The sequence below is a fragment of the Bombina bombina genome, chromosome 4 (assembly GCF_027579735.1).
Source record: "Bombina bombina isolate aBomBom1 chromosome 4, aBomBom1.pri, whole genome shotgun sequence".
NCBI classification, from domain to species: domain Eukaryota; kingdom Metazoa; phylum Chordata; class Amphibia; order Anura; family Bombinatoridae; genus Bombina; species Bombina bombina.
In genome coordinates this window covers 387,802,491-387,828,013 of record NC_069502.1, presented here as the reverse complement: position 1 = coordinate 387,828,013, position 25,523 = coordinate 387,802,491, and the positions used below count along the sequence as shown (strand labels likewise).

Here is a 25,523-nt window from a genome sequence, read left to right as displayed (position 1 = left end):
AACCCACCTGGTCTGGGTGGACCAGTGAGGGCAATATCAATTTAAGACGATTAGCCAGAATTTTGGTGAAGATTTTTAAGTCTTGATTAATAAGTGAAATGGGTCGATAATTGGGACATCTCTTGGGATCTTTACTCGATTTAGGTATAACCACTATTTTTGCCTGGAGTAGTTCTGGGGGGATGGTGTGACCTTTCATGACATGATTACTGAACTTAGTTAAATGTGGGATTAAAGTAGATCTAAATAATTTATATTCCCCTGGAAATCCATCAGGGCCCGCCGCCTTTCCCGGTTTAAGGTCATTGATAGCCTTTATGACTTCTGCAGTAGTAATGGGGGCATTAAGAGATTATTTGTCTTCTACAAATAAGATGCTTAGTGGGGTATTTGCAAAAAAGTCTTTAGTGAGATTTTCTGTGTCTAATGTATGGCTTACTTTGTTGCCGTTATATAGTGTCCCATAATAGTTTGCGAAAGTATTCACTATTTCTTGAGGATGCAAAGTTAAAGTTCCCTTATGAGTTTCAATCAGAGATATAGAAGAAGCTTTACATCTCTCCCTAATTTTGTGTGCCATATATATGTCAGCCTTATTGGCATATAAATAATATTGTGATTTTAATTTTTGAATAGCCCTAGTGGCTTGTGTATTTAGAAATGTAGCTAGTGAGTTTATCTTAACTTGAAGAGCATGTAAGGTCAAGGGGTGTTGAGTCAGTTTGTGATGTCGTTCTAAGATTTCTATTTCTTTGTGTAGGTGTGTTAATCTACTCATATATTCTAGCCTGGCGCGCCTTTTCTTGAATAAGAAGTCCTCTTAATACTGCTTTATGTTAAGCCCATGCATGTATTGGGTTTGATGTAGTGTCTGTGTTAATGTGCCAGTATTCTATCAGTAATTGAAGGGTCCTATTATGTGTTGGAGGGTCTTTTAGGTATGGTGGGTCATATTTCCATGTCCTACAACCTTTGGTGATCCTGGAATCCCACTATTTGTAATGAGACTATAGAATGGTCTGACCACACACATGTATGGATGGTGGATGAATCCAGCATTGGCTGGAGCACCTGACTAGTATATATGTAATCTAATCTTATGTATGATTTATGTGCAGTAGAGTAGAATGTTGTGTCATTGGTTTTTCCATTTAGTGTATACCATGTCTCTATCAAAGAGTAGGGTGCCAAAGAGTCTTGAATTGACTTAATCTTGCAATTATGGCGTTGGTTTCTATTGGATAGCGGGTTATTAGGTTTCGGTTTGATTAGGGACATAGTAATATTGAAGTCTCCTGCTAATATGATTTTGGCTTATGACCATTGGGTTAATAACTGTGAAATTCTGAGCCAGATATTTGGCCTTTAACTATTAGATATCTCCCCTCCCAGTCTGAGATTGTATATTCGTGGGTGAAGTTAATCGAGGAATGAATGAGAACTGATTCTCCTCTTTTTTTGGTAGTGGCTGTAGTTTGATAGCGTAAGGTGCATTTACTCGCCCAGTATTTGGGGATTTGGGCTTTGAGGAAGTGAGTTTCTTGAAGAAATAAGAAACTTGCGTGGAGTGCAGTGTATTGTGTCATAGCTACTCTACGTGTGGTGTCTGTATTTAACCCCCTAACATTGTGGGAGAGTATCTTTATCCTAGGAGTCATAATGGAGAGGTGGTTAAGCAGCCCTCCCCCACAGCTACTTAAAAAAAGCAGATGTTAACCCCATGGCTTCCAAAATAGCTGCAGTGTATTGCACAGAAATACATTGCAGCAAACTATGTTAGCCATAGGATGGGGGTTAAAATGCAAGCAGTGCAGCCACTGTGATCCGATATGCACTGTGAGGGCACGCAGAGGTGAGGAGGAACTGACTTGCAGTTACATTTTTTTAAAGTAATTAAACATCGCTTATATAGAACAGTCAGTAGCGGGCTTCTTAGATTGCTTTCCCTTGTTCCAAGACTGGCTGGACCTCCAGGAAGGCTTGGACTGTTCCTGCTTTGTAGAGGGAGAAGGTTTACCCTTGAAATTTGAAAGGAACGAAAATTACTCTGACGTCCCTTCTGCTTATTCCTCTTATCCTGAGGGAGGAAATGGCCCTTTCCACCAGTAATGTCGGAAATAATCTCCGCCAATCCTGGCCCAAACAAGGTCTTACCCTTGTAAGGAATTGCCAAAAGCTTAGACTTAAACGACACATCCGCAGACCAGGATTTTAACCATAATGCTCTGCGGGCCAGTATGGCAAACCCAGAAATTTTAGCTCCCAGCTTGATAACTTGTAGGGAAGCATCAGTAATAAAATAATTGGCCAACTTAAGGGCCTTGATCCTATCCTGTATCTCTTCAAGGGGAGTGTCTTTCTGAATAGAATCAGACAACGCATCAAACCAGTATGCCGCCAAACTAGTGACGGTAGCAATACACAACACAGGTTGCCATTGTAAACCCTGGTGAACATACATCTTTTTGAGCAACCCCTCTAACTTCTTATCCATAGGATCTTTAAAGGAACAACTTTCCTCTATGGGAATAGTGGTTCTCTTGCCCCTTCCACCTTGGGGACCGTCTGCCAAGACTCCTTGATAGAGTCTGCTATAGGAAACATCTTTTTAAAATAGGGGATGGAGAAAAAAGGATACCCAGTCTCTCCCATTCCCTAGCAATAATCTCTGTAGCCCGATCTGGTACAGGGAAAACCTCCACCAAGGAAGGTACATCAAAATACTTGTTTAGCTTGCTAGACTTCTTAGTATTGACTACGATCGTAGTGTCTGAGTCGTCCAAGGTAGCCAAAACCTCCTTAAGTAACAAATGGAGGTGTTCCAGCTTAAACCTGAAGAATACAACTTCAGCATCAGAAGAAGGAGTTACACTGAGTCTGAGATTTCACCCTCAGATGCTACCGAAGTATCTTCCTCCTCAGACTTCTGGGAGGGAACATTCGCAATAGCCACGACTGTGTCAGAAACCTTACTCACTGATTCTTTACATTTCCTTTTGCGCTTTCCCTGCAGCATAGGAAAAGCAGACAACGCATCAGATACCGCAGAGGACATGAGGCTAGCGATGTCTTGCAATGTATCTCCAGGCGGAGTTATAGAGGAAGCGCAGGACACTGCATGTGTAGGCAATACTTGGGACACTTGAGGAGAAAGCTGTGGCATATATTGAACATTGTCATTAGACTCCTGGACAGCATCCGCCTTTGACAATGTTGGCTCAGAAAAAAGTCTATCCCTGTAATTCAAAGTTCTCTCAATACATGAGGAACAGAAAGGGATTGATGGTTCCACATTGGTATCAAAGAACAAGTAAAATTTTGCAGGGCCTCTTGGTCCATCTTAACAATGGAACAAATTACCACTAAATACACTTAAATCTTTGAAAAAATTAAAATACAAAAAAACGTTACTTTTTTTAAATTTTTTGTAGCAAGGGAATAGATAAAAAATACAGAAACTCTCCGGACAACCTCTACACCTCAGCTTAGCTGAGGTGCCTACCTGCCCTGCTGACACCGAATAGAATTTCCCTTTAGTAGAAGCAATCCGGAACTCGTCTTGAAGCATAGTGAAAAGCTGTCCGGTCTAACAACGCTGTATAAGCATTTATCTTGCGCTTCTCTGCGTCTGACTCTGCTAACAGATCTAGTCAGCCCTCCGATCAGGAAGTGAAGGAGAAAAAAGGTGCGCAAAGCAATTGCCGTCTCAGCTAGCCCCGCCCATTATGGGCGCCTAAAAAAAAAAATTAACCTCCCGGTTGGCAAAATATTTCTCAAAGTCAAGCCGCCGGGAGAAGTCAACACCACACCAAACATGAGCCTTATATAAACTCCTCAGCCCCAGTGTCTGCCATAACAAATACTGCCTTTCCTGTATATGTTCCCCAAAGACATATAGGAGAAATTCCTGTGTCCCATTTATTAATGGAAATAAAGTGCCCAATTTTTCTTGCATTTAGCCCAGAAAAAATAAACTCAGCACTTACCTCATAGATCTGCCAGGCAGCTCACTAGGTTTGAGAGACCTTCATCACATGGACCTGTGGAAAAAGAGATAAAGACTGAGTAATCTTACTCAGGCTTTTAGTATTAGGGCAGCATTAACTACATGGGAGGCGCAGTGAGAATTGTACCCCACAAGTTCCCATTGCTTGAAAGCCACCACTGCTCTACTGAAGAGACTGATATGGACTACGGCTACACCCTAGGACAAAGCAGAACAATCTTGCACTGCTGAAAAAGAACAAAATCTTGCTTGAAGAAACTTCTTTCTAACACCTAAACTTTACCACTTCCTTGCTCTAACGTATGCAAAGAGAATGACTGGGGTTGGAGGGAAGGGAGGTGATATTTAACAGCTTTGCTGTGGTGCTCTTTGCCGCCTCCTGCTGGGCAGGAGTGATATTCCCAATAATAATTAGATAATCCGTGGACTCACCGTGTCATTAGAAAGAAAAAGGATTTATGTTATGTGCAGAGGTTTAATAGTGGTGAGCTTTATTAGTTCTTGTGGCCTGTTATTTTTCCTTCACTTTGTATCAGTTATTCTTCGTTTTTCAAAATCTCCAGCACCTCTTTGCTTCAATTTGAGAGTGTTATGTGTGGCGTGCTAAGTTTTCAATAGACCAGGATCTGATTGGGACATATATGTAGCCGCACCTGTATTAGGCCGCTTCGGTTTTGTTTACTCTGTGTCCGGATATATTCAATGTGCAAGCGCAGCCTACTCAATGACCCGCTCCAGTATCAGAATAAGGAAATGTCAGCCTCTCTATAATACTGCCTTCTGGCTTGTGCCTGACTTTTGCCCGTTAAGAGCAGTGATAGATGGGCTGTTTTAGCAGCGCCGGAATAGCTAGGCCTCAGGTTATGCTCCCCTAGTGGGGTTCTGCAGGGTCATGGCCTACCTTCTGTGGATATCCAACCGGTTAGCTCTCGCTTAGGATGTGTCGCCCTGTTACGGTCTGGATGACGTTTACTTTTGCCGGAGGGCTGTGGGTAGAAAAGAGGTGACCCTGTACAGCTGTGTTTGCTGGATTTAATGTAGCAGCTGTTCTCTGCCGAGCTGTAGTGCCTATTCAGGTTCTTTTTTTAGGTACCCAAACTTGTTGCTGCTTTATCGGGTCTGTAATCCCAGTTGGTATTAAACCTTGCAGATCATTAAAGAGAATATGCCGATTTTATATTTTTGTTGCACGGAGCTCAGAAATTATGCTGCCATCTCTGAACTCAGTCAGGCTCCGCCCCCATGAGAACAAATTTATATTGAAATATCATCTATTTAGTAACAGATGTTGTAATCCCTTGGAATATCACAACAAACCTATTACAAAAGGACTATGACAAATTTGATTAGAGCACATATCAAAGGAAAAACATAATTTATGTAAGAACTTACCTGATAAATTCATTTCTTTCATATTGGCAAGAGTCCATGATCTAGTGACATATGGGATATACAATCCTACCAGGAGGGGCAAAGTTTCCCAAACCTCAAAATGCCTATAAATACACCCCCTCACCACACCCACAATTCAGTTTAACGAATAGCCAAGCAGTGGGGTGATAAAGAAAGGAGTAGAAAGCATCAACAAAGGAAATTTGGAAATAATTGTGCTTTATACAAAAAATCATAACCACCATAAAAAGGGTGGGCCTCATGGACTCTTGCCAATATGAAAGAAATGAATTTATCAGGTAATTTCTTACATACATTATGTTTTCTTTCATGTAATTGGCAAGAGTCCATGAGCTAGTGACATATGGGATATCAATACCCAAGATGTGGAGTCTTCCACTCAAGAGTCACTAGAGAGGGAGGGAATAAAATAAAAACAGCTATATTACGCTGAAAAAATAATCCACAACCCAAAAAGTAAGTTATTTTCACTTTGAAAAGAAAAAAAACTTAAATCAAAAGCAGAAGAATCAAACTGAAACAGCTGCCTGAAGAACTTTTCTACCAAAAACTGCTTCCGAAGAAGCAAATACATCAAAATGGTAGAATTTAGTAAATGTATGCAAAGAGGACCAGGTGGCTGCTTTGCAAATCTGATCGACTGAAGCTTCATTCTTAAAAGCCCATGAAGTAGAGACTGATCTAGTAGAATGAGCTGTAATTCTCTGAGGCGGGGTTTGACCCGACTCCAAATAAGCTTGATGAATCAAAAGTTTCAACCAAGAAGCCAAGGAAACAGCAGAAGCTTTCTGACCTTTCCTAGGACCAGAAAATAAAACAAATCCTGAAATTTTTAGTAGCTTCCACATAATATTTCAAAGCTCTTACCACATCGAAAGAATGTAAGGATCTCTCCAAAGAATTCTTAGGATTAGGACATAAAGAAGGGACAACAATTTCTCTACTAATGTTGTTAGAATTCACAACCTTAGGTAAAAATTGAAAAGAAGTCCGCAAAACTGCCTTATCCTGATGAAAAATCAGAAAAGGAAACTCACAAGAAAGAGCAGATAGCTCAGAAACTCTTCTAGCAGAAGAGATAGCCAAAAGGAACAACACTTTCCAAGAAAGTAGTTTAATGTCCAAAGAATGCATAGGTTCAAATGGAGGAGCCTGTAAAGCCCTCAGAACCAAATTAAGACTCCAAGGAGGAGAAATTGACTTAATGACAGGCTTAATACGAACTAAAGCCTGTACAAAACAGTGTATATCAGGAAGTATAGCAATTTTTCTGTGAAATAAAACAGAAAGCGGAGATTTGTCCTTTCAAGGAACTTGCAGACAAACCCTTATCCAGACCATCCTGAAGAAACTGCTAAATTCTAGGAATTCTAAAAGAATGCCAGGAGAATTTATGAGAAGAACACCATGAAATGTAAGCCTTCCAAACTCTATAATAAATCTTCCTAGAGACAGATTTACGAGCTTGTAACATAGTATTAATCACTGAATCAGAGAAACCTCTATGACTTAGAACTAAGCGTTCAATTTCCATACCTTCAAATTTAATGATTTGAGATCCTGATGGAAAAACGGACCTTGAGATAGTAGGTCCGGCCGTAATGGAAGTGGCCAAGGCGGGCAACTGGACATCCGAACCAGATCCGCATACCAAAACCTGTGTGGCCATGCTGGAGCCACCAGCAACACAAAAGACTGTTCCATGATGATTTTGGAAATCACTCTTGGAAGAAGAACTAGAGGCGGGAAGATGTAAGCAGGATGATAACACCAAGGAAGTGTCAGCGCATCCACTGCTTCCGCCTGAACATCCCTGGACAGGTATCTGGGAAGTTTCTTGTTTAGATGAGAGGCCATGAGATCTATCTCTGGAAGCCCCCACATCTGAACAATCTGAGAAAACACATCTGGATGGAGAGACCACTCCCCTGGATGTAAAGTCTGGCGGCTGAGATAATCCGCCTCCCAATTGTCTACACCTGGGATATGTACCGCAGAGATTAGACAGGAGCTGGATTACGCCCCAAGCAAGTATCCGAGATACTTCTTTCATAGCTTGGGGACTGTGAGTCCCACCCTGATGATTGACATAAGCCACAGTTGTGATATTGTCTGTCTGAAAACAAATGAACGGTTCTCTCTTTAGTAGAGGCCAGAACTGAAGAGCCCTGAGAATTGCACGGAGTTCTAAAATATTTATTGGTAATCTCGCCTCTTGAGATTTCCAAACCCCTTGTGCTGTCAGAGACCCCCAAACAGCTCCCCAACCTGAAAGACTCGCATCTGTTGTGATCACAGTCCAGGTTGGGCGAACAAAAGAAGCCCCTTGAACCAAACTATGGTGATCTATCCACCATGTCAGAGAGTGTCGTACATTGGGATTCAAGGATATTAATTGTGATATCTTTTATAATCCCTGCACCATTGATTCAGCATACAAAGCTGTAGAGGTCTCATGTGAAAACGAGCAAAGGGGATTGCGTCCGATGCTGCAGTCATGAGACCTAAAACTTCCATGCACATAGCCACTGAAGGGAATGACTGAGACTGAAGGCGCCGGCAGGCTGCAACCAATTTTAAACGTCTCTTGTGTGTTAGAGACAGACTCATGGACACTGAATCTATCTGGAAACCTAAAAAGGTGACCCTTGTCTGAGGAATCAAGAAACTTTTTGGTAAATTGATCCTCCAACCATGTTTCCGAAGAAACAACACTAGTTGATTCGTGTGAGATTCTGCAGTATGTAAAGACTGAGCTAGTACCAAGATATCGTCCAAATAAGGAAATACCGCAATACCCTGTTCTCTGATTACAGATAGTAGGGCACCCAGAACCTTTGAAAAGATTCTTGGAGCTGTTGCTAGGCCAAATGGAAGAGCAACAAATTGGTAATGCTTGTCTAGAAAAGAGAATCTGAGAAACTGATAGTGTTCTGGATGAATCGGAATATGAAGGTATGCATCCTGCAAGTCTATTGTGAACATATAATGTCCTTGCTGAACAAAAAGGCAGAATAGTCCTTATAGTCACCATCTTGAAAGTTGGTACTCTTACATAACGATTCAAAATTTTCAGATCCAGAACTGGTCTGAACAAATTTTCTTTCTTTGGTACAATGAATAGGTTTGAATAAAACCCCAAACCTTGTTCCTGAAGAGGAACTGGCATGATTACCCCTGAAGACTCCAGATCTGAAACACACTTCAGAAAAGCCTGAGCTTTTACTGGATTTACAGGAATGTGTGAGAGAAAAAATCTTCTCACAGGAGGTCTTACTTTGAATCCTATTCGATACCCTTGAGAGACAATGCTCTGAATCCAATGATTTTGGACAGATTTTATCCACAAATCCTTGAAAAACCTTAATCTGCCCCCTACCAGCTGAGCTGGAATGAGGGCCGCACCTTCATGCGGATTTAGGGGCAGACTTTGGTTTCCTAAATGGCTTGGATTTATTCCAATTTGAGGAAGGCTTCCAACTGGAAGCAGATTCCTTGGGAGGAGGATTGAGTTTTTGTTCCTTATTCTGACGAAAGGAACGAAAACGGTTAGAAGCCTTAGATTTACCCTTAGGTTTTTTTATCCTGAGGCAAAAAAAACTCCTTTTCCTCCAGTGATAGTTGAAATAATAGAATCCAACTGAGAACCAAATAAATTATTACCTTGGAAAGAGATAGTAATCTAGATTTAGATGTCATATCAGCATTCCAAGATTTAAGCCACAAAGCTCTTCTAGCTAATACAGCTAAAGACATGGATCTAACATCAATTTTGATAATATCAAAAATGGCATCACAAATAAAATGATTAGCATGTTGCAGTAAGCGAACAATGCTAGATATGTCAGAATCCAATTCATGTTGCGCTAAATTTTCCAACCAGAAAGTTGATGCGGCCGCAACATCACCCAAAGAAATAGCAGGTCTGAGAAGATGACCTGAATATAAATAGGCCTTCCTTAGATAAGATTCAAGCTTCCTATCTAAAGGATCCTTAAAGGAAGTGCTATCTTCCATAGGAATAATGGTACGTTTAGCAAGAGTAGAAATAGCCCCATCAACTTTGGGGATCTTTTCCCAAAACCTTATAGATTTTGCTGGTAAAGGATACAATCTCTTAAACCTTGAAGAAGGAACAAAGGAAGTACCTGGCTTATTCCATTCCCTAGAAATCATATCAGAAATAGCCTCAGGAATGGGAAAAACACCTGGGGAAACCACAGGAGGTTTAAAAACAGCATTTAAACGTTTATTAGACTGAACGTCAATAGGACTGGTTACCTCAATATCCAAAGTAATTAACACTTCTTTTAATAAAGAACGCATATACTCTATTTTAAATAAATAAGTAGATTTGTCAGTGTCAATATCTGAGGAAGGATCTTCTGTTTCAGATAGATCCTCATCAGAAGAGGACGAATTATTATGTTGTTGGTCATTTGAAATTTCATCAGCTAAATGAGAAGTTTTAAAAGACCTTTTACGTTTATTAGAAGGTGGAAATGCAGACAAAGCCTTCATAATAGATTCAGAAACAAATTCTTTGAAATTTACAGGTATATCATGCACATTAGAAGTTGAAGGAACTGCAACTGGCAATGTACTATTACTGATAGAAACACTATCTGCATGTAAAAGTTTATCATGACAACTATTACAAATGACATTCGGTGGAATAATTTCTACAATTTTGCAACAAATGCACTTAGCTTTGGTAGAACCGACGTCAGGCAGCAATGTTCCAGCAGAAACTTCAGAGACAGGATCGGATTGGGACATCTTGCTCAATGTAAAAGAAAAAACAACATATAAAGCAAAATTATCTATTTCCTTAAATGACAGTTTCAGGAATGGGAAAAAATGCAAAAGCATAGGCCTCTTGACAGAAGAAAGCAGGAGGCAAACATGCATGGGGTATTGAAATAATGAAAAAATTGGCGCCAAGTATGACGCCAACGTAACGTAAACTTTTTTGGCGCCAAAAATGACCGGAAATTACACACTTGCGTCACTAATGACGCCGCCGTGTGAAAGGTCTCGACGGCACGTATGACGCCGGAAATGACGAAGTTGCGTCAAAAAACGTAATTTCCCGCGCCAAAAAAGTTTGCGCCAAAAATGACGCAATAAAGTCTAACATTTGACGCACCCGCGGGCCTAATACCCGCAAATGCAAAAGTAGTCAAAATTGAAAAAGACTAAACCCCAGGTAAGAAACAAATTTTCTTAAAGTGTTTATATTCCCAAATATGAAACTGACAGTCTGCAGAAGGAAATACATGAACCTGACTCATGGCAAATATAAGTACAATACATATATTTAGAACTTTATATAAATTGCATAAAGTGCCAAACCATAGCTGAGAGTGTCTTAAGTAATAAAAACATACTTACCAAAAGACACCCATCCACAAATAGCAGATAGCCAAACCAGTACTAAAACAGTTCTTTAGTAGAGGTAATGGTAAATTTGAGAGTATATCGTCGATCTGAAAAGGGAGGTAGGAGATGAATCTCTACGACCGATAACAGAGAACCCATGAAAAAGACCCCCGTTAGGGAAATCATCGTATTCAAAAGGTGATACTCCCTTCACGTCCCTCTGACATTCACTGTACTCTGAGAGGAATCGGGCTTCAACAATGCTGAGAAGTGCATATCAACGTAGAAATCTTAGCACAAACTTACTTCACCACCTCCATAGGAGGCAAAGTTTGTAAAACTGAATTGTGGGTGTGGTGAGGGGTGTATTTATAGGCATTTTGAGGTTTGGGAAACTTTGCCCCTCCTGGTAGGATTGTATATCCCATATGTCACTAGCTCATGGACTCTTGCCAATTACATGAAAGAAATAACTATTCTCTAAAACTTGTCCCTGATAGGTCAACTGTGTGCCACCTGCTTCAAAAAAATGTTTGTGATTGAAAAAGAAACATGTATAGAGCAGAAAGAGAAGGTTGTGCTGCTCTTGAAATATCCCCTGCATCCAAGATTTGTAAAATAAGTGCAGATAAAAGCCAAAGTGCTTTGAGAGCCACAGTAGCAAGGATTTCTAAATCTTTCAAGGGAATCTGTAAGAATCGTTTGAGGAGACGATTCCAGCAGTGTAACAGTGCCAAAACTCTGGCAACAGAAAAACATGACAGATAAATTGAGGCTCTTAAAAAAAAAAAAAAAAGTGTGCTGTAGGAAACAAAGAATATAATGTTAAAATTCTCAGTCCATTACCAAGCTCATGGTCCCAGAACAAAATCAGCAAGGAATTCAATGCCTCAGAATAATTGGTAAAACTAAGAATTAATCTGAAAGTCAATATTAAAAACAAGAAAAGCCAGAGGACAAGAGTATCAAAAGCAAGGAAGTAACTGAGTTTCATCAACTGAAACTGAAGGACAGGTTTGATAAGTGTGAGAAAACGTCACAGTTTTGAGGCAGTATCAGAGAATACTATCAGATGCTTATTTACAACTGCATTGCAAAAATTTGAAGAACATGGAGTGAAGAAATTTGTCCCCTTCCCTGATCCTAAGGAATAATGACTGTGTTGCTTGTCTCTATGATGACCAGTGATGGTTAGGCTTGATTGAGGACATCAGCAAGGAAAACTGTGATGTTTTTGTAAAACCTGAGCCAAGAACATCATTCAAGATATCTATTGTGGACAAAGTGTGGGTTCCCATGAACAATGTTCTCGGAAAATTGACACCTGCTGAGTTGACTAATGTCACTGTAAGCTCCCACAACATTTCAGAGAAACTGAGTAAGGAAATTTCACAGCTTCAAAACATGTAGCTTGAAATTGTGGTGTGTTAATTATAACCAATTAGTATAAAATACAGTTCATTTTTATTTGTTGTCCTTATATTACATCTTGTTATTTTTAAAAATGCATAAAGTAGTCTTTTCTCCAGATTTCTACTAGCTCTAGCTCTGTAATTAGAGGAATCATATCTGGTCCTCGATCAGAAATAATCAACCTGAAAGTGCAATGTTAAACAATAGCACTCTCGCCCCCATAAAAAAAACACCTGAAATGTTCTGCATGCACACTATTCCCATTATAAACTGAGCCTAAAAGTGGAAATTTCAGCAATTTTCATCATTACATTAGGACTTAAAGGGACATGAAACCCTAAAATGTTTCTTTCATGATTAAGATAGAGGATACAACTTTAAAGAAAATTCTAATTTACTTCTATTATCTAATTTGTTTCATTCTCTTGGTTTCATTTGTTGAAGGAGCAGCAATGCACTAATTGTTTCTAACAACACATAGGTGAGCCAATGACAATCGGTATATATATGCAGCCACCAATCAACAGCTAGAACCTAGGTTCTCTGCTGCTCCTGAGCTTGCCTTGATAAACCTTTCAGCAAAGGATAACAAGAGAAGGAAGTGAATTAAATAATAGAAGTAAACTGAAAAGTTGTTTAAAATTGTATGCTCTGTCTGAACATGAAAGAAAAAAATGTGGGTTTCATGTCCCTTTAAGTTCTAAGTCTAAGGATCAAGAATGACACAAAGATGGGTGCCAAGGTTATACTAAGTACAATAAAAATAAAAAACTGGTGGTTTTGCAATACCAATACATAGAAGTAATCACTCCAAAAAAAAATAAAAAAATAGGAATATTAAATTTGGCCAAGCAACCTATGTTGGATTACTTGAAATAGGTTGACCCTTTTATTTGGCGTCACAATGTTTTTTTGGGGAAAAAGTCTAAAAAACAATACTTACGTTTCCCCCTTGTTTTTATCCTTGAGCCACTGGTGTAACGTATGACTGTTGAACTGTAATGCTCCTTTCAAGCCTCCCTTGCATTGAATTTGCATAATGGTATGGGAGCATCTCACCACCTCAATAAGTCCTACGCAGTCTCCAATAGAAAGGCAACCATAAGGCAGCATCCTGAAATTACAGTTCCCCTAATTTAAAACTGTGTAAAATCATTTTGCAAGCTTGCAGATATTCATTACAGACAGTCAATTATTAACAATGAATATTAGCTATTATAAATGACATTATGCAAACTTGTACATCAGCTGACAAATACTGTTTTTTTTCTAGTTTAAAGACTATACATATGGATTCATTTTGGGTAGTTCTCTGCATATTCTATATGATAACAGTTAAAAGATGTGTCTAACAATGGATACACAATATAAAAATAGAAGATTTCATATATTTGAATTAGTACTCACCGAAGATCAAGACCCTGATTCTGCCAAATGTTTTCCATGATTCGTATGATCTGAAGTGTTAACATGTCTTGCCGTAAATCTAAAATATACCAGTAATATACCAGTATTTATTTTAGTAGCTAAATTAGTATTTTTTATTAATAAGTTGAACGTAAACAATCTATTAACAAAATATTTTCTTTAAAGGGACATTCCAGTCAAAATGTAAATGCACATAGATGAATTACATGTTTGAATAGAAACATATAAGCAATATACATGTATTAGCAAAAATGCCTCTAGTAAAAGCTATCACTGTTTTAGTCTTAACATTTTCCTCTGCAAGTGCACGTGAAGCATAGCTAGATATTATCACTGCACCCACATTTTAAATACTGCAGATGCTCAGATCATCAGTGGGGCTTGCATCATGTCATCAATTATCAGATTGAGTCATTAACAGATGGTACAGACACCTTAGGCTCTATTAGCAAGTGCTGTGTTTAAAATGCTGGTGCACGGTGCATACTTAAATACACTTTTGAAACAGCTATAGCTTTTATTAGAAGCATTTTTGCTAATTCATGTATATTACAAAAATGCTCCTGTTAAATACCGAAATGCACCAAGGTGGTTTCCAATTTTGGTTGGAATATCCCTTTAAGTTTAAAATGACAAAAGAGATAACACATATCAATGGCTTGTGAAGTAAAATAGCAGCTAACAATTGCAGTCATATTTTTTCAGAAATACACACATTTAATTACAACTGTAATATATTTTAAAATGTTTTTTTAATCTCACCATCCCCATTTTTAAAGATGATCTCATTATTTAGGAACAGCATCTCTGACATAATATCTGGATTCTCCCAGTTTAACCAAAGCGGCCTTTTCGCAGAGGACATTATTCTGCATTCTTCAAGTCTAAAAAAAAATGTGCTGAGTTACCAAAAACGAAATTTATGCTTACCTGATAAATATATTTATTTATTTCCGTATATGGCGAGTCCACAACGTCCTCAATTACTGTTGGTAATATCACTCCTAGCCAGCAGGAGGAGGCAAAGAGCACCACAGAATAGCTGTTAAGTATCACTTCCCTTCCCACAAACCCCAGTCATTCGACAGAATGGAAATGGAAAAAGGAATAATACAAAGTTGTAAAGGTGCCAGACGTTTAGTCAAAAATAACTGTCTTATAAAAAGGGTGGGGTCGTGGACTCACCATATCCGGAAATAAATTTATCAGGTAAGCATACATTTAATTTTCTTTCCTAAGATACGGTGAGTCCACAACGTCCTCAATTACTGTTGGGAACCAATACCCAAGCTAGAGGACACAGAAGACTAGGGAGAGAGAAAAAGACAGGTAGACCTAAACAGAAGGCACCACCGCTTGAAAAACCTTACTCCTAAAAGAAGCCTCAGCCAAGACCAAAATATAATTTTTTTAAAATGTAGACTAAGCATGCAGAGAAGACCAAGTTGCAGCCTTGCAAATCTGGTCCACAGGAGCTTCCTTAAAGAAAACCCAAGAGGAGGAAACAACATTTGTGGAAAGAGCAGTAATTCTCCAGAAGACTGCTAACCAGCAGTCTCAAGCAAAATAAATTATACTTCTCAACCAAAAAGAACGAGAAATAGCAATAGCTTTCTGACCCGTACGTTTACTTGAAAAACAAACAAATAGAGCAGAGGACTGGCGAAAAACCTTAGTCGCCTGAAGGAAGAATAGCAGAGCAAGCACAACATTCAGGTTGTGCAACAAATATTCCTTATGAGAAAAGGAACAATAATCTAATGATTATATACCTACTTAAGGAAGAAAAAAAAAAAAAACATTTTAGAACTAGAACCGCCTTATCAGAATGAAATGCGAATCCACTGCAAAACCGAGAGTTCCGAGACTCTCTGAGCATAAGATATAGCAATAGGAAACAAAACCTTCCAAGATAATAGCCTAATATCTATGGAATGCAAGGGCTAAAAATGAGCCTGCCGCAAAAATTAAGAACAAGGTTAAGACTCCAAAAGGAGCAAAAAAATTAAACACAGGCCTGAAAACGAACTAGAGCCTGACAAAAAGATTACACAACTGACACATCCGCTAGACACTTGTGTAACAAAAAGGAAAATGCAGAAATCTGACCATTCAGAGAACCGACTGACAAATCATTCTCCAGACCCACCCGTAGAAAGGACAAAAAGTCTAAGAATCCTGACCCTACTTTCAAGTAGCGCTTGGAATCCCAATAAAAGTAGTAACACTATACCCTATGGTAAAAGCTAACAGTAACAGGCTAGCGAGCCTTAAACATGGTCTCAATGACAGAGTCAGAAAACCCACGCTCAGACAGAACTAAGTGTTCAATCTCCAAGCATAAAGTTTCAGAGAACGAAATATTAAAGAAGGAATGGACCCTGAATTAGAAGGTCCGTCCCTGGGAATAACCTCCAAGGTGAAAGAGATCACATATCCACTAGGTCTGCATACCAAGTCCTGCATTCATGCAGGAACTATTAAATTAACAATGCTCTCTCTTATTTGATACAAGCAAAGACTAGCGGAAGGAGAGCAAACTGAGGTACAGGTATGTCTGAAAATCCATCAGAGCAACCTGCTGCTCTCTCAACCTAAATCGAACCTTGGAAACTTGGCCTATTGCCATCAGATCCAACTCCAGCACCCCCCCATTAGAGGTTTAACCTGGAGAACACCTTGGGAAGAGACCACTCCCCAGAAGAAATGTCTGACTGCTCCAGTAGACCACTCCCAGTATTCACTCCATGAATGTGAGTAGTGGATAGACAGCAATTGCGAGCGTCTACCCACTGAACAGTCCATGCCATCATGGCTAAGGAACTCCAGGTTCCTCCTAGGTGGTTGATGTAAACCACTGAGATGAAATGTCCAACTAGAACCTAATAAACTGGGCTAAAGACAACTGAGGCCAAGCCAAGAGATCATTGAAGATCGCTCTTAACTCCAAAATGGTTATGGAAGAGCAGATTCCTCCCAAGTCCATAGTCCTCAGCGTAACACGCTGGCATCCGTGGTCACTATTAATCAGGAATTTCTCCGGAAACATGTGCCCTGAGACAGATGCTCCTGATGAAACCACCATGGGAGAAAATCTCTATCGACAGATCAAGATCTTTCTTCGAGACCGATTCACATGATCCTCGTTCTACTATCTGAGCATGCAAAAACAGCATAACTCTTAGATGGAAACGAACAAAAGGATGATGTCCAATGAAAAACACATCACACCAATTACCTCCATACATAGAGCCACTAAAGACTGAACAGAAGACTGCATAAAGGGGCAAGAGGAAAAAAACTAAATTTTTGGACCTCTGACAGAGAACTTCAGAAATAGGGAAACTAATATGGTCCCTAAGAAAACTACCCCTGTAGCTGGAGCAAGGGAACTCATTTTCAGACTTACTTCCCATCCATAGGAAAGAAGAAAAAACAGAATTTATGTTTACCTGATAAATTTCTTTCTCCAACGGTGTGTCCGGTCCACGGCGTCATCCTTACTTGTGGGATATTCTCTTCCCCAACAGGAAATGGCAAAGAGCCCAGCAAAGCTGGTCACATGATCCCTCCTAGGCTCCGCCTACCCCAGTCATTCGACCGACGTTAAGGAGGAATAATAGCATAGGAGAAACCATATGGTACCGTGGTGACTGTAGTTAAAGAAAATAAATTATCAGACCTGATTAAAAAACCAGGGCGGGCCGTGGACCCGACACACCGTTGGAGAAAGAAATTTATCAGGTAAACATAAATTCTGTTTTCTCCAACATAGGTGTGTCCGGTCCACGGCGTCATCCTTACTTGTGGGAACCAATACCAAAGCTTTAGGACACGGATGAAGGGAGGGAGCAAATCAGGTCACCTAATTGGAAGGCACCACGGCTTGCAAAACCTTTCTCCCAAAAATAGCCTCAGAAGAAGCAAAAGTATCAAACTTGTAAAATTTGGTAAAAGTGTGCAGTGAAGACCAAGTCGCTGCCCTACATATCTGATCAACAGAAGCCTCGTTCTTGAAGGCCCATGTGGAAGCCACAGCCCTAGTGGAATGAGCTGTGATTCTTTCGGGAGGCTGCCGTCCGGCAGTCTCGTAAGCCAATCTGATGATGCTTTTAATCCAAAAAGAGAGAGAGGTAGAAGTTGCTTTTTGACCTCTCCTTTTACCTGAATAAACAACAAACAAGGAAGATGTTTGTCTAAAATCCTTTGTAGCATCTAAATAGAATTTTAGAGCGCGAACAACATCCAAATTGTGCAACAAGCGTTCCTTCTTTGAAACTGGTTTCGGACACAGAGAAGGTACGATAATCTCCTGGTTAACGTTTTTGTTAGAAACAACTTTTGGAAGAAAACCAGGTTTAGTACGTAAAACCACCTTATCTGCATGGAACACCAGATAAGGAGGAGAACACTGCAGAGCAGATAATTCTGAAACTCTTCTAGCAGAAGAAATTGCAACTAAAAACAAAACTTTCCAAGATAATAACTTAATATCAACGGAATGTAAGGGTTCAAACGGAACCCCCTGAAGAACTGAAAGAACTAAATTGAGACTCCAAGGAGGAGTCAAAGGTTTGTAAACAGGCTTGATTCTAACCAGAGCCTGAACAAAGGCTTGAACATCTGGCACAGCTGCCAGTTTTTTGTGAAGTAACACCGACAAGGCAGAAATCTGTCCCTTCAGGGAACTTGCCGATAATCCTTTTTCCAATCCTTCTTGAAGGAAGGATAGAATCCTAGGAATCTTAACCTTGTCCCAAGGGAATCCTTTAGATTCACACCAACAGATATATTTTTTCCAAATTTTGTGGTAAATCTTTCTAGTTACAGGCTTTCTGGCCTGAACAAGAGTATCGATAACAGAATCTGAGAAACCTCGCTTCGATAAAATCAAGCGTTCAATCTCCAAGCAGTCAGCTGGAGTGAAACCAGATTCGGATGTTCGAACGGACCCTGAACAAGAAGGTCTCGTCTCAAAGGTAGCTTCCAAGGTGGAGCCGATGACATATTCACCAGATCTGCATACCAAGTCCTGCGTGGCCACACAGGAGCTATCAAGATCACCGACGCCCTCTCCTGATTGATCCTGGCTACCAGCCTGGGGATGAGAGGAAACGGCGGGAACACATAAGCTAGTTTGAAGGTCCAAGGTGCTACTAGTGCATCCACTAGAGCCGCCTTGGGATCCCTGGATCTGGACCCGTAGCAAGGAACTTTGAAGTTCTGACGAGAGGCCATCAGATCCATGTCTGGAATGCCCCATAGTTGAGTGACTTGGGCAAAGATTTCCGGATGGAGTTCCCACTCCCCCGGATGCAATGTCTGACGACTCAGAAAATCCGCTTCCCAATTTTCCACTCCCGGGATGTGGATAGCAGACAGGTGGCAGGAGTGAGACTCCGCCCATAGAATAATCTTGGTCACTTCTTCCATCGCTAGGGAACTCCTTGTTCCCCCCTGATGGTTGATGTACGCAACAGTCGTCATGTTGTCTGATTGAAACCGTATGAACTTGGTCCTCGCTAGCTGAGGCCAAGCCTTGAGAGCATTGAATATCGCTCTCAGTTCCAGAATATTTATCGGTAGAAGAGATTCTTCCCGAGACCAAAGACCCTGAGCTTTCAGGGATCCCCAGACCGCGCCCCAGCCCATCAGACTGGCGTCGGTCGTGACAATGACCCACTCTGGTCTGCGGAATGTCATCCCTCGTGACAGGTTGTCCAGGGACAGCCACCAACGGAGTGAGTCTCTGGTCCTCTGATTTACTTGTATCTTTGGAGACAAGTCTGTATAGTCCCCATTCCACTGACTGAGCATGCACAGTTGTAATGGTCTTAGATGAATGCGCGCAAAAGGAACTATGTCCATTGCCGCTACCATCAACCCGATCACTTCCATGCACTGAGCTACGGAAGGAAGAGGAACGGAATGGAGTATTCGACAAGAGTCCAGAAGTTTTGTCTTTCTGGCCTCTGTTAGAAAAATCCTCATTTCTGAGGAGTCTATAATTGTTCCCAAGAAGGGAACCCTTGTTGACGGGGATAGAGAACTCTTTTCCACGTTCACTTTCCAGCCGTGCGATCTGAGAAAGGCCAGGACGATGTCCGTGTGAGCCTTTGCTCGAGGGAGGGACGACGCTTGAATCAGAATGTCGTCCAGGTAAGGTACTACTGCAATGCCCCTTGGTCTTAGCACAGCTAGAAGGGACCCTAGTACCTTTGTGAAAATCCTTGGAGCAGTGGCTAATCCGAAAGGAAGCGCCACGAACTGGTAATGTTTGTCCAGGAATGCAAACCTTAGGAACCGATGATGTTCCTTGTGGATAGGAATATGTAGATACGCATCCTTTAAATCCACCGTGGTCATGAATTGACCTTCCTGGATGGAAGGAAGGATAGTTCGAATGGTTTCCATCTTGAACGATGGGACCTTGAGAAATTTGTTTAAGATCTTGAGATCTAGGATTGGTCTGAACGTTCCCTCTTTTTTGGGAACTATGAACAGATTGGAGTAGAATCCCATCCCTTGTTCTCTCAATGGAACAGGATGAATCACTCCCATTTTTAACAGGTCTTCTACACAATGTAAGAACGCCTGTTTATGTGGTCTGAAGACAACTGAGACCTGTGGAACCTCCCCCTTGGGGGAAGTCCCTTGAATTCCAGAAGATAACCCTGGGAGACTATTTCTAGCGCCCAAGGATCCAGAACATCTCTTGCCCAAGCCTGAGCGAAGAGAGAGAGTCTGCCCCCCACCAGATCCGGTCCCGGATCGGGGGCCGATATTTCATGCTGTCTTGGTAGCAGTGGCAGGTTTCTTGATTGAATAATGAAAAACTACAGTTAAACACTAAAAAACTCTAAGCCATCTCCGTGGAGATGTTGCCTGTACAACGGCAAAGAGAATGACTGGGGTAGGCGGAGCCTAGGAGGGATCATGTGACCAGCTTTGCTGGGCTCTTTGCCATTTCCTGTTGGGGAAGAGAATATCCCACAAGTAAGGATGACGCCGTGGACCGGACACACCTATGTTGGAGAAAACAAGATCTCTGAATGAGAATTTGCTTGTTGAAAAAAAATGGCACCTGAACCAATATGTCCAGGAAGGGCGCCACAGAAATTCCCCAACTGATCACTGCCAAAATAGCCCCCTCCGGAAGCCGTGGCAAGGCTAAAGGGAAGAGTCACAAACTGAAAGTGTATAACAGAAAAGCTAATCTCAGGAACTAATGATACGAGTTCTCAAGGTCTATGGTCATCTCAAACTGACCCTCTTGGACCAAAGAAAGAATGGAACCAATGGTTTCCATTAGAAGGATGGTACTCTGAGAAAAGGTGTTGAAACACTTTAGGTCTAGAATAGACAAAAAAAAATGCACTTTTTTTTTGGTAACAGGGAAAAGGAATGAAGAGACTCCCAGACCCTGTTCCTAACATGAACTATCACTCCCAACACTCACTTCAAAAATGTCTCACTGTTATCTGGCCTGCAGATAAATTTGAGAGGAAGAACCTGCCTCTGGGAGGAAAGGTATGAGTCTTATTTAGTAACCCTGGGATACTATGACCGAGGCTTATCCGTCATCCCGTATCCATGTTTGAAGACAAACAGAGAGATTCAGTCCCCCATTATTCATCGTGTCTTGAGGTAGAAAATACCCTTTTCTTCAGAAATATTCCTGTCAGATCAGGACCAAACAAGGTCTTACCCTTGTAAAAAAGCGTCAAAAGCTTGGACTCAGAGAAAAGTACACTAACCAAGAATAAAGACAACGCCCCGCGAGCTAACACAGCGAAGCCACTTGCTCCGGCTTAGGACTGGCATGGTAGCATCAGAATTAAAAGGATTAGCTAGTTTAAGAGCCTTAATTCTGTTCTGTATCTCCTTCAAAGGAGTCCCTACCAAAAGGAAATCAGACGAGGCGTCGCTGCCGCACTTGTTCCATGTAAGCCTCCGGCATAGACCACGGATCCTGAACCATGGATCCTCTCTAAAGATCACAGTACTCTTAGCCAGAGTAGAAGAAACCCCTACTACTTTAGGCACCGTGTGCCATGATATTTAATGGAGTCAGCGACAGGAAACAGCATTTTAAAGACAGGAGACAGGGAAAAAGTAATCTCTGACTTTTCCCATTCCTGTGAAAAATCTCCTAGCACGGTCTGGAACGAGAAAAATTATCACTAGTAAGTAGTTATTAGTGCACACAATCTATTGCACTTACAAGAGATAAAACAATTGTTGTCATCACATCCAGCGTCTTGAAAGTTTGCCAAGGCCAATCGAAACGCGTAGACAGGATGATCTACCTCTGACTACAAACTCTGCACTTTAAAAGGAGAATTTTATAAGTTTTTTACGAATTTGCCAAGATCGTATACAGAGACAAACTAAACGCGGTGTTAGACGGTTTTTACGAATTTGCCAAGTTGGTATATAGAGACACAAGGTTAGCAGTGGTCGCTACCTGCTGATTCATGTGGAGCTGAACTCTTGGAAGGAGTGTACCAAGGTAATAAGGCATACATCTGAAGGAGACCTGAGTAGCAGGAGATTGAACAGAAACCTTACTATCTGAATCAATTATGTTCCTTGCGATTTCCCTGTAACCAAGGAAAGGCAGATAATGCCACAGATACCGCAGAAGATAGCTGAGCAACAAACTCTGCAGGCAAATAAACTCCTCAAGGAGACTGAAGGAACCGAAGAGCACTGCATGTGACGCCATGGAGGCTTGAGACGTTTAAGGAGAAAGCTGTGGCATTGCCTGAACAGCATCAACCTGAGAGACATTGGGTTCAGGGTGCAACAATCTATCGCTACATGAGAAAGATCTAGCTAAGTAAGCAGCACAGAATTGCATAAATAACAATTTGTACTACAATACATAACAAAAATAAATAACAAAACATAGAGACTTCCATGTTCTAGGTCACCAAGATGAGAAAAAACATATTTATGTAAGAACTTACCTGATAAATTCATTTCTTTCATATTAGCAAGAGTCCATGAGCTAGTGACGTATGGGATATACATTCCTACCAGGAGGGGCAAAGTTTCTCAAACCTCAAAATGCCTATAAATACACCCCTCACCACACCCACAAATCAGTTTAACGAATAGCCAAGAAGTGGGGTGATAAGAAAAAAAGTGCAAAAGCATAAAAAAATAAGGAATTGGAATAATTGTGCTTTATACAAAAAAATCATAACCACCTCAAAGGGTGGGCCTCATGGACTCTTGCTAATATGAAAGAAATGAATTTATCAGGTAAGTTCTTACATAAATTATGTTTTCTTTCATGTAATTAGCAAGAGTCCATGAGCTAGTGACGTATGGGATAATGACTACCCAAGATGTGGATCTTCCACGCAAGAGTCACTAGAGAGGGAGGGATAAAATAAAGACAGCCAATCCCGCTGAAAAATAATCCACACCCCAAAACAAAGTTTAAATCATATAATGAAAAAAACTGAAATTAGAAGCAGAAGAATCAAACAGACAGCTGCCTGAAGTACTTTTCTACCAAAGACTGCTTCAGAAGAAGAAAACACATCAAAATGGTAGAATTTAGTAAAAGTATGCAAAGAAGACCAAGTTGCTGCTTTGCAAATCTGATCAACCGAAGCTTCATTCCTAAATGACCAGGAAGTAGAGACTGACCTAGTCGAATGAGCTGTAATCCTTTGAGGCGGAGTTCTACCCGACTCAACATAAGCATGATGAATCAAAGATTTTAACCAAGATGCCAAAGAAATGGCAGAAGCCTTCTGACCTTTCCTAGAACCAGAAAAGATAACAAATAGACTAGAAGTCTTTCGGAAATCTTTAGTAGCTTCAACATAATATTTCAAAGCTCTAACTACATCCAAAGAATGCAACAATCTTTCCTTAGAGTTCTTAGGATTAGGACACAATGAAGGAACCACAATTTCTCTATTAATGTTGTTAGAATTCACAACCTTAGGTAAAAATTTAAATGAAGTTCGCAACACTGCCTTATCCTGATGAAAAATCAGAAAAGGAGACTCACAAGAAAGAGCAGATAATTCAGAAACTCTTCTAGCAGAAGAGATGGCCAAAAGAAACAAAACTTTCCAAGAAAGTAATTTAATATCCAGCGAATGCATAGGTTCAAACGGAGGAGCTTGAAGAGCCCCCAGAACCAAATTCAAACTCCAAGGAGGAGAAATTGACTTAATGACAGGTTTTATACGAACCAAAGCCTGTACAAAACAATGAATATCAGGAAGATTAGCAATCTTTCTGTGAAAAAGAACAGAAAGAGCAGAGATTTGTCCTTTCAAGGAACTTGCAGACAAACCTTATCCAAACTATCCTGAAGAAACTGTAAAATTCTAGGAATTCTAAAAGAATGCCAAGAAAAATGATGAGAAGAACACCAAGAAATGTAAGCCTTCCAGACAGCATACAGAGCTGAAGAGGTCGCATGTGAAAACAAGCAAAGGGGATCGCGTCCGATGCAGCAGTCATAAGACCTAGAATTTCCATGCATAAGGCTACCGAAGGGAATGATTGAGACTGAAGGTTTCGACAAGCTGAAACCAATTTCAGACGTCTCTTGTCCGTCAGCGACAGAATCATGGACACTGAATCTATCTGGAAACCTAAAAAGGTTACCCTTGTCTGAGGAATCAACGAACTCTTTGGTAAATTGATCCTCCAACCATGTTCTCGAAGAAACGATACAAGTCGATTCGTATGAGATTCTGCTAAATGTGAAGACTTAGCAATTACCAAGATATCGTCCAAATAAGGAAATACCACAATACCCTGTTCTCTGATTACAGATAGAAGGGCACAGAGAACCTTTGTAAAAATCCTTGGAGCTGTTGCTAGGCCAAACGGCAGAGCCACAAACTGGTAATGCTTGTCTAGAAAAGAGAATCTCAGAAACTGATAGTGATCTGGATGAATCGGAATATGCAGATATGCATCTTGTAAATCTATTGTGGACATATAATGCCCTTGCTGAACAAAAGGCAGAATAGTCCTTATAGTTACCATTTTGAATGTTGGTATCCTTACATAACGATTCAATATTTTTAAATCCAGAACTGGTCTGAAGGAATTCTCCTTCTTTGGTACAATGAAGAGATTTGAGTAAAACCCCAGCCCCTGTTCCAAAACTGGAACTGGCACAATTACTCCAGCCAACTCTAGATCTGAAACACATTTCAGAAATGCTTGAGCCTTCACTGGATTTACTGGGACACGGGAAAGAAAAAATCTTCTTGCAGGAGGCCTTATCGTGAAGCCTATTCTGTACCCTTGTGAAACAATATTCTGAATCCAAAGATTGTGAATCAAATTGATCCAAATTTCTTTGAAAAATCGTAATCTGCCCCCTACCAGCTGGGCTGGAATGAGGGCCGCACCTTCATGTGGACTTGGGAGCTGACTTTGGCTTTCTAAAAGGCTTGGATTTATTCCAGACTGGAGATGGTTTCCAAACTGATACCGCTCCTGTAGGGGAAGGATAAGGTTTTTGTTCCTTATTGTGACGAAAGGAACGAAAACGATTAGCAGACCTAAATTTACTTTTAGATTTTTTTATCCTGGGGTAAAAAAGTTCCTTTCCCCCCAGTAACAGTTGAAATAATAGAATCCAACTGTGAACCAAACAATTTATTACCCTGGAAAGAAAGGGAAAGCAAAGTTGACTTAGAAGACATATCAGCATTCCAAGTTTTAAGCCATAAAGCTCTTCTAGCTAAAATAGCTAAAGACATATACCTGACATCAACCCTAATGATATCAAAGATGGCATCACAAATAAAGTTATTAGCATGTTGAAGAAGATTAACAATGCTATGAGTATTATGATCTGTTACTTGTTGTGCTAAAGCTTCCAACCAGA

General features: G+C 40.5%; 1 protein-coding gene across 1 annotated transcript in view; it reads right to left on the bottom strand.

Annotated features, from left to right (window-relative positions):
* Positions 1-25,523, bottom strand: part of PIK3CA (phosphatidylinositol-4,5-bisphosphate 3-kinase catalytic subunit alpha) — a 369,462-nt gene that overhangs the window by 5,485 nt on the left and 338,454 nt on the right. The window contains exons 20-22 of the mRNA XM_053710159.1: positions 14,405-14,526; positions 13,622-13,700; positions 13,158-13,328 (exon numbers count right to left, since the gene is read on the bottom strand). Of these exons, the coding sequence (XP_053566134.1) occupies positions 13,158-13,328; positions 13,622-13,700; positions 14,405-14,526 (372 nt within the window). The remainder of the gene's footprint in view (positions 1-13,157; positions 13,329-13,621; positions 13,701-14,404; positions 14,527-25,523) is intronic.